Source organism: Chiloscyllium punctatum, chromosome 3 (genome assembly GCF_047496795.1).
Source record: "Chiloscyllium punctatum isolate Juve2018m chromosome 3, sChiPun1.3, whole genome shotgun sequence".
NCBI classification, from domain to species: Eukaryota; Metazoa; Chordata; class Chondrichthyes; order Orectolobiformes; family Hemiscylliidae; genus Chiloscyllium; species Chiloscyllium punctatum.
Window position 1 is genome coordinate 59,098,669 of NC_092741.1, and position 19,555 is coordinate 59,118,223.

A 19,555-nucleotide genomic window follows, 5' to 3' on the forward strand; every position below is an offset into this window, starting at 1 on the left:
GAATGTAATTCTGGGATTTACATATTAAAGAACCTAAACCACCATATCCCATTCTGAAAGATGAAAGACTTAATCTAAATTTGTTTAAGAACCATAACCTGGTGTTGTGTGATTTTTAACTAAAGTTGTTTAATATTTCATTACAACTCCATGACACTGTAAACCTTTTGCTATAAATTCTGTGTCGTACTGTCACGTCCCACAACCACCTGACGAAGATGCAACACCTCGAAAGCTAGTGCTTCCAAATAAACCTGTTGGACTGTAATCTGGTGCTGTGTGATTTTTAACTTTGAAAAGTACTGTTGAAAAGTGCTTTGTGGTAGTTGTATACAACTGGAAAAGCACCACAATCTGAATCTCAATTTACACATTCAACAGCCAAGGACCAGATTGCAAGTATATACTAAATAAAATCAAATGGATAACTTACCCAAAAAGGATGGTAGACCAGCCAGAAATGAACATTCCAGACAGAAACATAAATTTTGCTCCGATTTGTACAATCTGCAAATATATAAACAAGTTAACAGGAATTTTAATCTGTCAAACAAAATCTCAACTTATTACATTTCTATGGAATACACACTTTTACAGGAAAGGCTACATTATAAGCTTTAATCAATTTTGCAGGGCTATAATAAAAAAAAGGAAGTATATACTGATTGTGTAAAACATCTGGGTCAATGGGCTAAGGAGTGGCAAATGGAGTTTAATTTAGATAAAATCACAGAACACCAGGTTATAGACCAACAGGTTTATTTGGAAGCACTAGCTTTGGAAGCATTGCTCCTTCATCAGGTGGTTGTGGAGAATAAGATTGTAAGACACAGAATTTATAGCAAAACTTTACAGGGTGATGTAACTGAAATTATATATTGAAAAAGACCTGGATTGTTTGTTAAGTCTCTCATCTTTTAGAATGAACATGTTGGTTTCAGTTCTTTCATATGTAAATCGCAGATTTTTTAAAAGTTATATTCTCAAATGAACTTTAACAATTGGTGTCATGTCGGCCCAAATAATGTATTGAAGGTGTGAGCTTCCCTATGTGAGGCTGTCTATGCCACAATGGTTAACTGACACTAATCTAAAAAACGGATTTACAGGATCATTTTTATTTAGATAAATTAATAGATTAATTACATAAATGCGAGGTGCATTTTGGAAAAGCAAATGACAGCAGGATTTTCACACTTAACTGTAAGGTCCTGGGGAGCACTGGTGAACAAAGAGACTTTGGAGTGTACGTAAATAGGATAGTGAAGGCAGTTAGTATGCTTTCCTTTATTGGTCAGAACACTGAATATAGTCGTATAGGAGTTGGGAGGTCATGTTGCAGCTGTACAGGACACTGGTTAGGCCACTGTTGGAATATTGCTTGCAATTCTGGTCTCCTTCCTATTGGAAGGATGTTGTGAAAGGGTTCAGAAAAGATCTACAAGGATGTTGCCAGGGTTGGAGGATTTGAGCTATAGGGAGAGGTTGAATAGGCTCGGGCTGTTTTCCCTGGAACATCAGAGGGTCAGCGGTGACTGTATAGAGGTTTATAAAATCATGAGGAGCATGGATAGGGTAAATGGACAAGGTATTTTCTCTGGAGTCAGTGAGTCCAGAACTAGAGGGCATAGGTTTAGGGTGAGAGGGGAAAGATATAAAAGGGGCCTAGGGGGTAACTTTTCATGCAGAGGCGGTGCGTGTATGGAATGAGCTGCTAGAGGACATGGTGGAGTCTAGTACAATTGAAGCATTTAAACGGCATCTGGATGATTATATGAATAGGAAGGGTTTGGAAGAATATGCGCCAAGTGCTGGCAAACGGGACTAGGATATCTGAACAGCATGTACGAGTTGGACCGAAGAATCTGTTTCCATGCTGTACATCTCTATGACTCTATGACTTTATTTGCAACTGCAAGTCCAAGACGCTCAACACTCTGAATTAGAATTAAATCATTTTTCTTCACTGTCACTGGGTCAAAAACCTGAAACCCCATCCCTAATGTCATTGTGGGTTTGGCTACACAAAATAAACCTCAGCACTTCAAGAAGGCAGTTCAACACCACAAACTAGTGTGGTAGTGGGGTGGGAACCAGAGCAGTAGATCAGCATGTGGAGCATTTGAAGAAAGGAAAGAAGCTAGATCAAGTAAGTCCAGTAGGAATAACAGGCAGGTCTAGGTTAATGAACACAGAGACTCGTGGCCTGAAGCATATTTAGTTTGAGACAAATGAGCTCAGTCTAGATTAGTACATGGAACTACGGTGTGGTAGCCATTGGAGAGATTTGATTAATAGAAGGGCAGGATTGGCAGCTCAACATTCCAGGGTTGATAGACATGGACGTAGAAGGAGTGGAGGAGTTGCATTACTGACGAAGCAGAATGCCTTGGCTCTAGTAAGAAAGGACGTCTTGGAGGAATCATCCAGCGAGGTCATATGGGTAGAAGTTAGGAATAAGAAAGGTGCAGTCACTGTGATGGGGTTATACTATAGACCTTCCAATGGCCAGTGGAAGTTAGAGAAACAAATATGTAAGCAGGTCATGGAAAGCTGTAAAAACAACAGGGTTGTTAAAAGTGGGTGATTTTGATTTCCTCAATCTTCACTGGGACTTTCTAAGTACCAGGGGCTTAAATGAGGCAGAATTTGTTAGATGCATCTAGGTGGGATTCTTGAAACAATATGTAGATAGTCGAACTAGAGAAGGGGCCACATTATCTGGGGAATGAACCTGGCCAGGTTATCGAAGTTTCAGTTGGGGTAAACTTTGTGAACAATCACCAAAATTCTATAAGTTTTAGATAGCTATGGAATAGGATAAGATTGGTCCTTGAGAGAAAGTGCTACATTGGAGGAAGGCTAATTATAACAGTGTTAGGCAGGCACTGAAAAAATTGCACTGGGGCAGCTTTTTGAAGATTAATTTAATATGTGGGACCCTTTTCAAAGCCAGTTGACCAGGGTTGAGAACCAGCATGTTCTGGAGTAGAATTTTGACATTTCCCTTGCAGTTTTTCTGAATTTCCTGAATTCTCCCAATCAGCCCCACATAAGTTTAAATTCCTACCTACAGATCTGGCTACTCAATTTGCTACCACATTGGTCTCAGATTGGTTCAGTAGAGCCTGATGCTCTATCTTTTCCAGTATCTGTGCCAATGAGCCATGAATCAAATTATCTGCCTCTTATATAACTCTTTCAGCCAACATTTAAACTTCAAATCCATCATTTCTCATTCCAGTTGGATATAATAAGTAATAATCTATAAATATCGATGCACTGCTTTTTAATTTAAACCCTAACTCCTCAATTTCTCTCAGAAGACTTGAGGAACCAATGTCAGTACTCCTCCTAAGACAATAAAGCCAGGAGGCTTTGCCATGTATTTGCTGCAACAAAAATTGTAGCTATACTTTACATCCAGTTAATTGACCAGAAACATTAGTAATAAAAGGCTTTAATAAAAGAGACTGCGCTTTTCTAACATTAAATATATGTTGTCAGTGACAAGTGTTACTAGGTTAAAAAAAACCTTAAGATTGCAGTGTGAAAGAATAAATATATTAAAATATTATACTTACATATTTTCCTAATACAAGTGAAAATACAAGATTAAATAAAGCAAAACATCCAAAAATCATTCCAACAACAGTGTCATTGGCTCCTTTCCTTCCTGCCTGCAAAGAAAGTAATATAATAAATGTAATACACATGATTCAGTGGATTGAAAGTAGCAAATATGATTCCTTGACTTAAAAGAGAGGGAAACAAAAAGCAGGAAACTAAAGGCAATTATTTTAACATTTGCCATTGTTAAAATATCAGATACTACTATTAGAGAATTTATAGCTGGACTCTTAGTAAAATTCAAGGTAATTGGATATAGTCAACATGGTTTTATGAAAGGAAAATGGCACTGAACAATTTATTGGAGTTCTTTGAGAAGTAACATACTATGGATTGAGTGGAAATAGTGGATATTCTGCACTTAAGTTTCTAGAAGGCATTCGGTAAAGTAACACATCAAACATTATTCCAACAAAATAAAAGTTTAGGTACCCCTTCCTCTCAAGAAAGACCATTAGTGCCAATAGAAACTCAATCTGAGAGAGAACCTTATGCAGGCTCCCCAGAAGTTTCCTTTCTGAACAGTCAAGAGATGCCTAGCCCCTCCACCTCGCAGAAGTGCAAACCAGGGAGAGGTAGCTTGCATTTGGCTGGGGCATTATCTGCATATCTAGGCCCTCTAGCCGAAAATGCTCTTGGGATTATCCGTCCAGAGCTCTAACTTCAATGATCTCCAGAATTAGACAGGATCCTTCCATCCCAACTGTGAACCTGAGGACTGCACTGGTATACAATGGAAAGGAAAAGAAAAAGAGAATGCTGTGAGGAAAATAGGTGGCACAGATGAAACTCCATTGTAAAGAATGTCACATTTATAAATATGTGCTCACTTTATATCATCACCTATGTGGTCAACTGTCATTTTAGCTGAAGTACCTTAAGATTGCAATGGTGGGCGGCATGGTAGCACAGTGGTTAAGCACTGTTGCCTCACAGCGCCAGAGACCCGGGTTCAATTCCCGCCTCAGGCGACTGACTGTGTGAAGTTTGCACATTCTCCCAGTGTCTGCGTGGGTTTCCTCCGGGTGCTCCGGTTTCCTCCCACAATCCAAAAAATGCGCAGAATAGGTGAATTGGCCATGCTAAATTGCCCGTAGTGTTAGGGGAATGAGTCTGGGTGGGTTACGCTTCGGCGGGTCGGTGTGGACTTGTTGGGCCAAAGGGCCTGTTTCCACACTGTAAGTAATCTAATCTAGCGAAAGAGCACAGGATAGAAAGCAGAGAGGATAGTCTTCCTTAGAGCCATGCAATATCCCCTTTCAGTAGGATAGCTTTTTTATAGTACCCATAGTAATACACAACAATTTGAAGGCTGAACATTTCTAAACAACAGACACCCTCCCCCCCCCACCCCGACCACATCCAAGAGACTGGATAGATATTGATCATGCCCACGACTGACAATACCTCCTTAATTCGACTAAATACCACTCCCATTTCGTATTCAATGTACTGGAGGTTGGTGCTCTGTCGAGATCAACCTCCATGCGTGGAAGTTGCAGACAGTTTTTGCCAATGGAATGTGACCTGTGATGTTAGGGAATGCTGGTCAAGGTGAACGCCTGGAGAAGATACTGTAGGGGCTGAGAATCTTTGGAACCATCTTCCTCAAAAGGCAATTGAAACAGAGTCCTTGAATCCTTTTGACAAAGAGGGAGACAGATTCTTAAGCAAGGAGTGAAAGGTAATTGGCCAGGAGGGGTCAGCAGGAATGTAGTGTCATCAGATCAGTCAATATCTTACGGATTGGTGGACCAGGCTCTCAGGGCCATGTCTTGCTCCTGATTAATACATTTGTATTATTAGTAAGCTGCCTATAGTCAAAACCTGTTGAATTTCATCCTTGGATTATTTATTTATTCCACAGGACACTTTTTAATAATGTGATTTACTAGTTTATCAATTCTTGATACATGAACAGCATTCTCAATTAAGTCAAGATAATTGCTGCGTGACAGAGTCTTCACAGAATCACAGAAGTTTTACATGCCAAAGCAGGCCGGTTGGTCCACTGTGTCTGCACTGGCTCTCCAAAACAGCATTTTGACTTAATGCCATTCTCCTGTCTTTTCCCTGTACCCTTGCACACTATTTGAATAGAAATGATCATTCGATGCCCTGCAGAATATCTCAATTGAACCTGCCACCACTATACTCCAGGCAGTGCACTCCTGACACAAACCACACGTGAAAACATTTTTCAAGTCTAAAAAGAACAACTTCTTCATATTAAACACTAGAAAAACTTAACTTCAATGTGCCCTATATGCTGAACCCTTGCTACTGACTGTCTCGTCTCAGCTTGAATCAGATTGCTCACAATTTCTGCATCCTATACATTCCTGAGCTGAATTTCCAACTCCACATTCTTTCCACTAAAATTGTCTACTACTATCTCAATGCATTTCACCACACCTTATGGCTGCTGTTAGATCTCATATTTTTCCAAAGATAGTCCAAGCCCGATGGTAGATTCAGGTACAACTTTATTTTGGTACAACTTCGTTACAGTTTCAGATTTTATTTTCAGTAAGACACGCAAAAACTTCAGATTGTATACAGTTAAAACTCAGAGCGCACACTATTGATATTATTGTTCAGCGGCGCTGAGATGTTCCCTCTGTAAGTGGCTTTCTCAACTCGCATCTTACACAGTTCACAACAATTTCAATGTATTTCCAATTAAGATCACTGAATGACAGAGATGGACAGGCTGGTAGTCCACCCATGTTCATGATGTTTTCACAGACTTTAACAATAAAGTCACTTCAACTGCACAAAACTGGTTTGAATCTTTTCTTTTGTATTTGTGTGGATCTATAGCTACTATGGAATCTATATACATGATTATCTGAAGAATCTTAACTAAAACCTACTCTTAATGTTGTAAAATGTTGATTAAATAAGTCAAGAGAAACAACTACTTAGTGTAAAATGTTTTTAGCTATGTAAGTTGCACATTCTATCCCAGTCAGTAACCCTGACTAAACAGTCCTGTTATTGTTTGACTTGCTGAGATTATATTATGAAAATATTTTCCCATGGCTCTCTATCTATTGTCAGCCATGTTCTGTTGTAATCTGTCAGCTATTTTCTGTTCAGTTATGGGCAGCCGACGACCATTTTGTGCTACTTAATTATGGGCAGCTCTATAAACCTCCATAAAATGAATTAATGCTAGTCACTTCCAGATTCAACTATTTCAAATGCTCTCCTGGTCATTCTTGGTTCTTAATCCTCATTGAACTTTGGCCCATCTAAAATCAATATCTTATGCTGCTCAGAGTCCCATTCACCCACACCCTTAGTTCCGCTGACTTATTCAGGCCCAATGTTCTGAAATTCTCTCCATAAACTTCCATATTCTGCTCCAACTTCAAGTCTCTTCAGAAAATCTGTCACTTTGATGGAGAATTTGGCAATCTCACCTAATATCTTCATCTTTGACTTACTTACCCAAAGACCAGCTTTTAATTGGTTCATATGCATACAATAATTACCTAATGAGATCAAGTCATTTGGTTTCAATTATTTGCATTTATATATATAGTGTCTTTTTATGTATGAATGAATTGTTTTATGAAATTCTTCTATGTTGAAAAAGCATAGGATAGTTTCAAAAGTTGAAACTAAATGACAAACAGATAACCTAATTTGGCAAGTCACTTACTACAAATATGACCAGTGTCTGTAAAGGTAACATGTTCTAAAAACAAAATTATATTCACCAAGGAGAAATAGTTGATAAAGAATATCATCAACAGAATTATTTATACTAAATTTTAACCAACAGTTTGCCAATCAAGCACATTATATTAGTGCAATACCCTTGAACAGTAGAAGTAGCAAAGCATATTCATAGGGCGGCATGGTGGCTCAGTGGTTAGCACTACTGCCTCACAGCACCAGGGACCCAGGTTCAATTCCACCCTCAGGTGACTTTGTGGAGTTTGCACATTCTCCTTGTATCTGTGTGTATTTCCTCTGGATGCGCTGGTTTCCTCCCACAATCAAAAGGTGTGCAGGTTAGGTGAATTGGCCATGCTAAATTGCCCATAGTGCTCAAAGGTGTGTAGGTTAAGTGCAGTAGTCAGGGTAAATGTAGAGTAGAGTAATAGGGTAGGAGAATGGGTCTGGGTAGGTTACCTTTTGGAAGGTTGGTGTGGATTTGTTGGGCCAAATGGCCTATTTCTGCACTGTAGGGATTCTATGGAGAGGAGAATAAAAAAATCCCCTACAGACTTGAGGGACTTTAAGGACTTGAGAAGGCAGCTCACCATCACCTTCTGAAGAGCAGTTAGGGTTGACCAATAAATGCTGGCCTAACCAGTGACACCCAAGTCCAGTGAATGAATAAAATGTTATGAAACCAAGTCAAATTACAAAATGCATGAACTGTATTTTCAGTGATGTCTTCAAATAGAATATAACTCAGGCAAATGCAGAACATGTTCATTACCTCTTTTGGAAAGAAAGGTGCCAAAATTGAATAACAAATCATAGAACTAAAGTTCAATGATGCTGCAGAGAGTAGTGTGAAAATTTGGGATCTTGTCCACTTCTGTGATTCGTTTCTTGAATTTTCATTTTGATCACCTGCAACTGTCACAAATTTAAGACATCAATTTCCAAACGAAAACTGTACAAAATTATAGGGAACGTTGGGTTCACTTACAAGAACATTTAACAATACTGAATGAGAGAACATATGTAGTAAAGACTAAAACTTATAACTTGTAAAGTTACTCTTCCATTTCCTCCTTTTAAAGTTGAAAATATTACATTTCAGTGGTCTTATTTCATAACTTAAACAGGCTGAATCACTAAATTTGTGCCAGATTTTGGGTTGAGATATCTTTTTGGGTCTCGGTCACCATAACTCAATACCACACTCAAGAAATTGTACCAAAATACTGTACAGTTTGAAAGTTGACTACCTCCAATGTCTCCTCAAGTGCTTTGATTGTACTTTTTCCATGGTGCTAGGGAGATTACTTATCTTGCCATTCCCTCTTCTCTATTTCGACACACTTAGATAATATCTCTGAAAGTGGATCATATAAGAATTAACAGAGCAGCTAGAACTCAACTGTATTTGACGCAACAAATGTTGGTCAGTATTTTAAAGAAAAAGATGAATACTTTTCTGATTGTTACTCATACAGTCATAGAGTCTTAGAGATGTACAGCCTAGAAGCAGATCCTTCGGTTCAACTCGTCCATGTCAACTAGACATCCCAACCCAATCTCGCCCCATTTGCCAGCACTTGACCCATATCCCTCTATACCTTTCCTATTCATATACCCATCCAGATGCCTTTTAAATGTTGCAATTATACCAGCATCACCACTTCCTCTGGCAACTCATTCCATAAACACACCATCTTCTGTGTGGAAAAGTTGCCCCTCAGGTCCCTTTTACATCTTTCCCCTCTCACCCTAAATCTAAGCACTCTAGTTCTGGACTCCCCCACCACAGGGAAAAACTTTGTCTACTTATCTCATCCATGCCCCTCATGCTTTATAAACCTCTAAGTTCACCCCTCAGCCTCTGAAGCTCCAGGGAGAATGGCCCCAGCCTACTCAGCCTGTCCCTATAGTTCAAATCCTCCAACCTGGCAACATCCTTGTAAATCTTTTCTGAATCCTTTCAAGTTTCACAACATCCTTCTGATAGGAAGGAGATCAGAATTGCACGCAATACTCCAAAAGTGGCCTAACCAACATTCTGTACAGCTGCAACATGACCTCCCAACTCCTATACTCAATGCTCTGACCAATAAAGGAAAGCATACCAAACGCCTTCTTCATTATCCTTTATACCTGTGACTCTACTTTCAAGGAGCTATGAACCTGCACTCCAAGGTCTCTTTGTTCAGAACACTCCCCAGGACCTTACCATTAAGTGTATAAGTCCTGCTAAGATGTACTTTCTCAAAATGCAGCACCTCACATTTATCTAAATTAAACTCCATGTGTCACTCCTCAGCCCATTGGCCCATCTGGTTAAGATTCTGTTGTAATCTGAGGTAACCTCCTTCGCTGTCACTACACTTCCAATTTTAGTGTCTTCTGCAAATGTACTATCTATACCTCCTACGTTCACATCCAAATCATTCATATAAATGACGAAAAGTAGTCGAGCCAGCACTGATCCTTGTGGCACACCAGAGGTCATAGGCCTCTAGTCTGAAAAAACAACCCTTCACTACCACCCTCTTTCTTCTACCTTCAAGTCAGCTCTGTATCCAAATGGCTAGTTCTCCCTGTATTCCATGAGATCTAACCTTGCTAACCAGTCTCCCATGGGGAGCCTTGTCGAATGCCTTACTGAAGTCCATACAGATTGTGTCCATCGCTCTGCCCTCATCAATCCTCTTTATTACTTTTTTGAAACCTCAATCAAGTTCATGAGATATGATTTCCTATGCAGAAAGCCACGTTGACTATCCCTAATCAGTCCTTGCCTTTCCAAAAAGGTGTAAATCCTGTCCCTCAGGATTCCCTCCAACAACTTGCCCACCACCAATGTCAGGGTCACCGGTCTAAAGGGTTCCCTGGCTTGCCCTTACCACCTTTCTTGAATAATGGTATCACGTTAGCCAACCTGCAGACTTCTGGAACCTCACCTGTGACTATTGATGATACAAATATCTCAGTAAGAGGCCCAGCAATCACTTCCTAGCTTCCCACAGTACACCTGATCAGGTCCTGGGGATTTATCCACTTCAATGCATTTCAAGAAATCCAGCACTTCCTCCTCTGTAATATGGACATTTTTCAAGATGTCACCATTTATTTCCCCACATTCTATATCTTCCATGTCCTTTTCCAACACTGATACAAAATATTCATTTAATTTCTCCCCCAGCTCCTGCGGCTCCACACAAAGGCTGCCTTGCTGATTTTTGAGAGGCCCTATTCATTCCATAGTTACCCTTTTGCCCTTAAATGTATTTGTAAAAACCTTTTAGATTCTTCCTAACCCTATTTGCGAAAGCTATCTCATGTCCCTTTCTTCCCCTCCTGATTTCCCTACTCCTACTGCCTTTCTACTCTAAGGATTCACTTGATCTATCCTGTCTATACCTGCCATATGCTTCCTTCTTTTTCTTAACCAAACCCTCAATTTCTTTAGTTTCTTTCAGAGAAATCTGTGAAGTCTTTCAATTTTTGATGTGATATTGGATTAAATTGATAGTATGAATTTAGTACAACTTAACTAATTGAAAAGGATAACAGGATCATTTGAAATGATTTACGCTGAATTTTCACAACGCAATTGAGCATCAGTTGGAAGAAGCACAGAATGGGAGACTTCAATATCCATCATCAAGGTTTTGGAAATTGGAATAGTCTGATGAGGTGATACTAGATATGAAATGTTAATTGTGCTTTCTTTCCACAGATGTTACCAGATGTACTGAGTTTCACCAGCAATTTCTGTTTTTGTTTCAACTCTCCAGCATCCTCATTTCTTTGTTTTATCATTATGTTGGAAGTTGGGAACTCTTTAATGCTGCATTTTCCTGGTATTTACTGTGGAGCATGATATTTCACTTAACCACTGTTACACTGTTACAACAGTAGTTAGCTTTCCAAATTTCCAGCCCATAGGAAAACAAAACCATAGTCACAAAAATCACCAGGATCACCGAGGTCATGATGCTCCACTGAATTGACATCAATGACTTATCTAGCACTGTATGCACCCTATTACCAAAATATTGTTTGGGAAAATAAGTTTTTGTTCTTAGAAAGAATGTTAAATTAATCCTCAGATTTAGACAGGCAACGGGACAACTGTCATTCTGGTGTCATGAGTAGCTGACCATGATCAGTGGCCGAAAGGGCTCAGACAGAAGACTGTCAGCCCTCAAAATAAGGTATATTAACGGGGTACGTGTGTCAGAGATGGAATGTCCATTGGAATGAGCCATCACCTTCTTGGTAGAAAATGAAGAGTTTAGAAGAACAAAGGCTTAATCAGGCTACCTCAAAGACTATCAAACATCAGAGATAAACACCCACCACTCAATACAGTCAGGGTCCACTGTCTCTGTGGGATGGCTTCAGGACCGGTAAAGCTTTCTCTTCTATCATGTCTAGTAGATTTCCTTCCTTTGTCTAATTAAATAATGCATATCTAAACTGCTGCTTCTTAACCAACCCAATAAATTATTTGAATATGCTTATAAATGGGTGATTGCCTATATTGGGTAACAGTGATCACAGATCTCTGGCATTTGACAAAGAACAGTTTAGTAGCACTGCCATCGACTGCTTCCTAAAGGATATAGCTTTTGGAGAAGCTTGCTGCTGATGACAACTTAGCCAACAGAAAGGAAAAAAAATTACATCAGGTCTTTGCTGTTTTGTTTGGAGTGAACACCATACTGTGCTTGCAGAGAAGAGGACACTTCTTCATATTGAGAGAAAGCATGCAAGAAATAGTGCCAGGCACCAACATGGTGAAGTTACAACAGGAAATAAACGCAAAATATTCAGAAAATGTACAAAATAGACAAAACTAAGTGATCCAACATCCAATGGATCAAATCAGAACTTTGCAGTCCTGTCACAGCCAGTCCTGAATGATGGTGGACAACTGAACAACTAACAGTAATGGTGACTACTTTCAGTGCACAAACTGCAGAAGGTTCATTGCTTTAGGGCCATTTAGCGATGGACAACAAATGCCACGCTTTCCAATGGCGCATACAAACACAGAATTCTGGAGAAATTCAGTTAGTCTACCAACATCTATGGAAAGGAAAATAGAGTTAACATTTCAAATCCAGTATGAGTCTTCTTTGGAACTGAAAGCTGTTCAAATTTTTAAAATATGCTTTTGATAGAGGTGGAGGAAGGAGAATGTAATAAAAATGGAGAAGGGAAAGGTGGTATATAGGCTAGTGGTGCACTCCTTGATCACACCTTACACCATCACCCCCCCACCCAAATAACACCTTCCCATGCATTTACAAAAGGTATGACACTTGCTTATTCATTTCCTCCCTCCTGACTATAAAAGGCCCCAAACACACCTTCCAGGTGAAGCAGCATATTATTTGTACTTCGTTCAATCTAGTCTACCATATTCGTTGCTGATAATATGGTCTCCCCTACATTGTGCGGAGCTGCTGGTGCTGGACTGGGTTGGACAAAGTTAAAAATCACACAACACCAGGTTATAGTCCAACAAATTTATTTGGAAATAAAAGCTTTCAGAGTGCTGCTCTTTCATCAGGTAGCTGTGGTGCAGGATAAGACACAGAATTTATTGACGATCACAGTGTCATGCAACTTAAGGTATCTCCTTAAGTTATAGGAGAAAGTGAGGACTGCAGATGCTGGAGATCAGAACTTAAAAATGTGTTGCTGGAAAAGCACAGCAGGTCAGGCAGCATCAAAGGAACAGGTGAATCGACGTTTCAGGCATAAACCCTTCTTCAGGAATCTCCTTAAGTTATCTCAAGAATGTGGCTTAAAAGAAGTTCAGGGATTTACATATTAATGAACCGAAATCTGGAACCCATTCTAAAAGATGAAAGACTTAACAGCAATCTTGGTTTGTTAAATATATTGTTTCAATTGCATGACATTGTGATCTTTTGCTATAAATTCTGTGTCTTATGATCCTGCTCCACAGCTACCTGATGAAGGAGCAGCGCTCTGATAATTAGTATTGTACTGTCAAACACACCCAATGCCACCCTCACCCTGATGGCCACCTTTGTGTGTGGCTGCATCAAGCTGTGCGTGGATCCCTAGTACGCAAACACCAAGTGTCACTACGTACTGAGGTTCTACCTTTCCCCGTTGTTGCCAAGGATGGGCCTGGCCTCGCTGCTGTGGAATGCTCTGAGTAGTTGGACTGTTCCGTATCACCTGTCCTTTGTGGAGAAGTTGATGAAGAAAAACACCTTTGACCACAAGTTCACCAGGAAGTGGTCAGCACGTAGTGTCCTTGAGATCCTTCGGGAAAAGGAGAGCGCGGATCCTATCGAGCGGTTCCCTGAGGAGACTGTCAAAGTCATTTAGCAGAATGCCTCATTGCCAGAACTTTCCAACAAGCACCAAGACATGGCTTGGCTGGTGGTGAGAAGGGCTCTGCCTGTGAGATCCTTTATGCACGCCCGGACTCTCTCCCGCACCGCACGCTGCCCTCGAAACGGCTGTGAGGGGGACGAGACTGTCACACACCTCCTTCTGGAATGTGCCTACGTCTGGAGAGGAATGCAGTGGGGTTTGTCGAGGTTCGTCCCGAAAAGCTCCGTGACGTGAGACTTCATGCTCTGCGGTCTGTTCCCTGGGACGCACACCGAGATGAACATCAACTGTGCCTAGAGGATCATCAACTCGGTGAAGGACTCTCTCTGGATGATCCGAAACCTGTTGATCTTTCAGCTGAAGGAGTTGACCCCGACTGAGTGTTGCAGACTGGCACATTCCAAGGTCCAAGACTACGTGTTGAGGGACGCGCTGAAGCTTGGGGCAGCTGCCACCAAGGCGCGGTGGGGAAAGACCACCGTGTAAGGTCTGCCTGCCTAAAGAAGAACAGGGGGCCCACTCAGTCATTGGGCTCTGCTGACGCCTCAGCTAAATATATGGACATATGATTGATAAATGTACAGACCTGTATATACAAATGATAAATTCTGATCTCTGTATGCAAATGTTTACGCATGACCAACTGTACAGACCATCAAATTATTTTATGAATAAAATATATTTTTGAAATTAAAAAACATTGTACTGCCAAATAAACCTATTAGACTATAACCTAGTGTGTGTTTCTTTAACTGTGTCCTTCACTACACTGGCAAGGCTAAACACAGACTGGGTTTGCATTACATCGTGCCTCTGTCGAAAGCAATGACCCTGACCTCCCGGTTGCCTGCTATTTCAATAAACCACCTTGCTCTGGTGCTTCTTTTATTTCTGTCCCGGCATTGCACAACTCAACCACGAGGAACAATGATTTGAAGATGCCGGTGTTGGGCTGGGGCGTACAAAGTTAAAAAAAAATCACACAACATCAGGTTTATTCGGAAGCACACTAACTTTCGGAGCGCCGCTCCTTCATCAGGTGGTTGTGGAACAACCTATTGTTCTGTTGGTTCCGAGGAACAACAAAACAACCCCTGAATGATTTAACTTTAAAATCTGTCCTTAAAGCAAATATCCCTCCGTGTGCCGCATTTTTAAAATTACACTCCATTGAACGAAACCCTACTCTTGGGAACAACTATTAGTTTTCCGGCCTTTCGCTGCTGGAAGTTTCACGAGAAACAACTATCAGGTAAACACAGGGGGATGGGGAAGAAGTGCAGAGGCAGACTTACCTTCGGTTCTTTGACCGGACATTGTATTTTGGTCGGAACAGACGTTTGAGACCGGCCGATGGAAGCAAACTCCTTGCTGCGTATCCCGAAGAAATGAAAAAGGTCGGATCCGATCAATTTGTCCAAAGTTTAATCCGCCCAATCTTGTAGGCAAAACTTATCAATTCTCCGAAGTAAATCCTCCCACCGGCCCTGTTTTATGAATGGAAATTCTGATTAAAAACATTCAATTTGTTGGTTGCGTTGAAGGACTTCGTTCACACAAGTTGTCCCACTTCTAATGCAACAAACAAGTGAAAACGCAGCAACACTCACGTTCACCCCAGTGACTCGTTACAGAATTACATCTGATTCAGGTTTTTTTCAAGATTTGGAGATGCCGGTGTTGGACTGGGGTGTACAAAGTTAAAAATCACACAACACCAGGTTATAGTCCACCAGGTTTAATTGGAAGCACACTAGCTTTCGGAGCATCGCTCCTTCATCAGGTGATAGTGGGACGTCGCTTCAGGTGGTAGCGTCGCTCCGAAAGCTAGTGTGCTTCCAATTAAACCTGTTGGACTACAACGTGGTGTTGTGAATTTTAGTTTTTTTTCAAACACGACAATTGTCTGCAAATGTAGAAATTATTGTAACTTCATAGTTATGGTGTATAGAATTAAATCTATCGAAATCTCCATTCTAACTGACTTAACAGGTAATAGACTATGTTTGTGAATACATTCGCATAAGTTGTACAACACTTTTGCTCTTATAAATTTTCTGTCAGATGTATTTTCTTTCACCAGCTGCTTAAGAAGCGGGGGGGGGGGTGCTCCTAAAGCTTGCAGTTTCAAATAAACCTCTTGGACTATAACCCAGTGCCGTGTGATTTTTGACTTTTGAATTAAAATGATAGTGAACAACAACAGAAACTGCTGGGGAAGCTCAGCAGGTCAGGGAGCATCTGTAGAGAGAAATTGGAGTCAACGTTTCCGGTCGAGTGACCCTCCTCAGAACTGATAGTGACCAAACCAGCGTTGGCTCAAGAATCTGCAGACTGTCTCAGGGGATTGCTCAGCCCCTTGGTTAATTGAATTATGCTGCAGCTTGAGGAGGAGTCCTGCACCTTAAAAGAAATAGCAAAGTAAAGCTGGTACTGGAAACACTCAGCTGCACAGACTGTGTCTGCCCAGCCTATCTCACATCTTGCTACGTATAAATGGCAATTATCTTCCCTTCTTAGGATCAACTTATAGTGTCATGATCTTCACCCTAGGTAGGACTAGGAGGGAGGCCTTAAATCCAACTCAGCCAGAACGGGATCACAAACCCCATGCTATTGGCACCTATTCACACTGACCATCCAGCAAGTTCCATCCTGGCCCCAAATTGTTGTCCCAACATACACTTTTTCTTGCATGCTCTAGCCTGGAGCTGGATAGTAATGGTAAAGGCTCCAATTTTGTTGCATCATATGGCTGATGAGGAATCTCTCTCCTCCTCTTATGTTTGTCAATGATACATGTTGGAAGGATTTGCAAGTTCATATTTGACATATTGACCAAGTCGCAAACACATCATCTTTGGTCATCAAGTCCTGAGTTGAATTTGAATCCAGAGTTTCAAGCTCAGGATGCTATCCATTAGGCCTCCACATGTTGTAAAAGCTTATCGAAAATAATTGCTTAGTGCTGAGGAATGGATTTTTCTTTGTTCTTTTTTGGGAAAGGGGCATTGCTGACAAGACCAGAAATGCGTAGCTGATGTTAAATTTGATCCCAGCTTGACAGAGCAGGACTAGAGGCTCTGGATTACAAATCGAGCAACATTACCTCTACACCACCAGCTCTCCTCGTAAGACATGAGAAGTGTTTTTCTTAAACGGTCCACCCATTGGGTGGCCCTAATGTCAATGAATAAATAATCAACCCATGAACATTTTTTTAAGAGGAGTACAACTAATAAAAAACACATGAACTATGGAAAAATTTTGGAAAATTAAATATTCTCGTCAATGTGCACTATGAATTCCAGTATTGTAATTGTAATGCAAACTAGTTGCAGAAGAACTACATGAGTACTTTATTTAATGGTATATTTTGCATTACTAATACATACCAGTCTTTATGAATTTTAATAGCAGTATGTTTCAACTATATCTTGATTGAACAGCTTAAACTAATTTTTGTACTAATGAAGTAAGATAAAAACAGTAAGGCAGATTTTATGACAGCCCCCTCCCAGCTGTTTGAGCAGATTACCAAATAGAGTCAGATATCTTTTTATACCATGTATTTACTGCCCAATCATTACTTTTGCTGCACTACTGCAAATATGCTGTTGGGCAATTCTGCCTGATTATACTGCAAATATCATTTTCAAACTGTATCCTAGTCTGATGAAGGCCTGGGTTTTGAAAGCTAATATCTATCTTGTTTATTTAACAATCTATTGATGCCAGTCCTATTCACTATAAAACTAAAGCAAAAATATTCTACAAATGTTGGTTTGTGCCAAAAGAGTTTTAATTTATTTATAAAAATCTACTTTTGTTTGAGACAACATTTAATTGAAATCAACAGTTTAAATTCTAAAGTTCCCAGCCTTAAGCAGGCTTTGGCATGGTGTTTACTGGATAAACAATTTGGCGAATTCAAGGAGTTGAAACCGGTCTCTCTGTAACTGGATCACACAGACATTTTGTATTAGGTGCAAATAAAATTAGTCTTCTTGGTACAACATGAAAAGAGGGCGGGGGGGCATTGCAGATTATTTATGGAGGAAGGGAAGAAGGTGCACCTATGCTATTTCTAATTATTTCAGCCTCTTGGGATTTTTTTTGGCGCGATATGGGACAAGCACAGGCTGGTGGGAATAGCTTAGTTTGGGATTATGGTTGGCATGGACTAGTTGGACCGAAGGGCCTGTTTCTGTGCTGTATGACTCTGATTCTTACTTTGCTGCAGCAAGTTATTTATTTGGTCAGTATCTGGTAAATGACTAAGGTTTATTCTACTCCAACACCTGAGACCATACCTAGTGACCACCGAGTACCCTCAATCCCGTACTTCACTGGCTCTCCCTGATTCACTGAAAATTTTGAAGGTGTTCAGCTACTACCATCCTGGATTATACATTCCAACAATTTCCACACTACAGATGTTACATTAATTATTTGTAAGTCCCTGGTTTTCTCATCCACCTTTCTTTTGAGCATACAGAACATCTTAAAATGAGAAGCTGTGGTTCAGATGTTCAGACTGTACTTGGCCTGAATTTCTGGGTTTACCTGGAGGAGACATGAACTCCAGCTCCTATGAAAGGGCTTTGACACAAAACAGCTAATTCTTTTAACAGATGCTGGCTGTAAACATTTCCTTCAATTTTCCAGCATCTCCTGTATTTTACTTTGGTCATAGTCATTCTATAGGTGTCAGCACAGGCTGATGATAGTACATACTCTAACTGAGTTGGATGGTTCTGACCTTAAGCAGTTGGATCCCAGAAATGTAAGTTGACATCCTGTGAATAATTAAGGCTGCAATATCAGAGTTACATGCCATCTTTTGAAAACTTAATCCACCCTCTTGGAGGGGAAATTGGCATCAAGCTATCTTAGGTCTATTTTGAAGAAAGGTGAGCAAGCCATCATCCCTAAATCATTCAAATACCATGTTTGGTATAAATTCCAACATCACAACAAAAACCAAGATTTGGAGACGCTGGTGTTGGACTGGCTTGTACAAAGTTAAAAATCACACACCAGGTTATAGTCCAACAGGTTTATTTGGATACACTGTCTTACAATCTTATACTCCACAATCACGAGATGAAGTAGAGGCCCGAAAGCTGGTGCTTCCAAATGATGTTGTGTGATTTTTCAAAACTTTAATCAAAAATCAATGAGTTCGGGACTGTGTGCAAACTGGCTGTTTGACACGACACACGCAGGACTTTGAAAGCACTTCACTGGACAGTGGGGTGTGTAGGATCTCACGGCGCATTGACAGTGTCCCTACAAAAGCAGAAAACTGCTGGGAAAACTCAGCAGGTCTGCCAGCATCTTTTGAGAAGAAGCAGAATTGACGTTTCAGGCACACTGACCTTTCCGGAGAACCCGTCACTCGACCCCGAACGTTCTGTCACAGATGCTGCTGAGTTTTCCCAGGTATTTCTGTTTATGTTTCTGATTTCCAGCATCTTCAGTTCATTCCGGGTTTTTTGTTTGACAGTGCACACACCTCTGAGCTGGGAGACCTGGGTTCAACTCCCACTGGATCCTGAGGTGTGTCATAACATCCCTGCACAGGTTGATTATAAAATATTTTGCACATTGCTGTGAGGGCTATCGGTAATGTCCCTACCTCCAAGTCAGGTTCCTTCTATTCTAACGGCGGGTAACACCATCGCTGTCTCACTTGGCAGCAGAGAGAGGACAAAGTTGCAACGTAGGTACCGGCAAGGCGCCACCTAAACAGTTGTTGTTGTAGCTGGAGTCGTCGCTGTGGTAATGGTTTGCTGCCTGTTCCTTCAGGCGACTTGCGTGGCCACCTGTCTACTCGGTGACGGGAATCGCGGGGGAGGAGGGTGTGGGT

General features: G+C 40.7%; 1 protein-coding gene across 6 annotated transcripts in view; it reads right to left on the bottom strand.

Moving 5' to 3' along the window:
* Positions 1 to 19,533, bottom strand: part of slc18b1 (solute carrier family 18 member B1) — a 63,192-nt gene extending 43,659 nt beyond the window's left edge. The window contains exons 1-5 of one of the 6 annotated variants that reach the window (XM_072553765.1): positions 19,325 to 19,533; positions 14,979 to 15,170; positions 8,090 to 8,232; positions 3,585 to 3,680; positions 434 to 507 (exon numbers count right to left, since the gene is read on the bottom strand). In XM_072553765.1, the coding sequence (XP_072409866.1) occupies positions 434 to 507; positions 3,585 to 3,680; positions 8,090 to 8,232; positions 14,979 to 15,000 (335 nt within the window). In that variant the 5' untranslated portion in view covers positions 15,001 to 15,170; positions 19,325 to 19,533. The other 5 variants (XM_072553763.1, XM_072553764.1, XM_072553767.1 and 2 more) reach the window with 5 other exon arrangements.
* Positions 19,534 to 19,555: the final 22 nt, after the last annotated feature.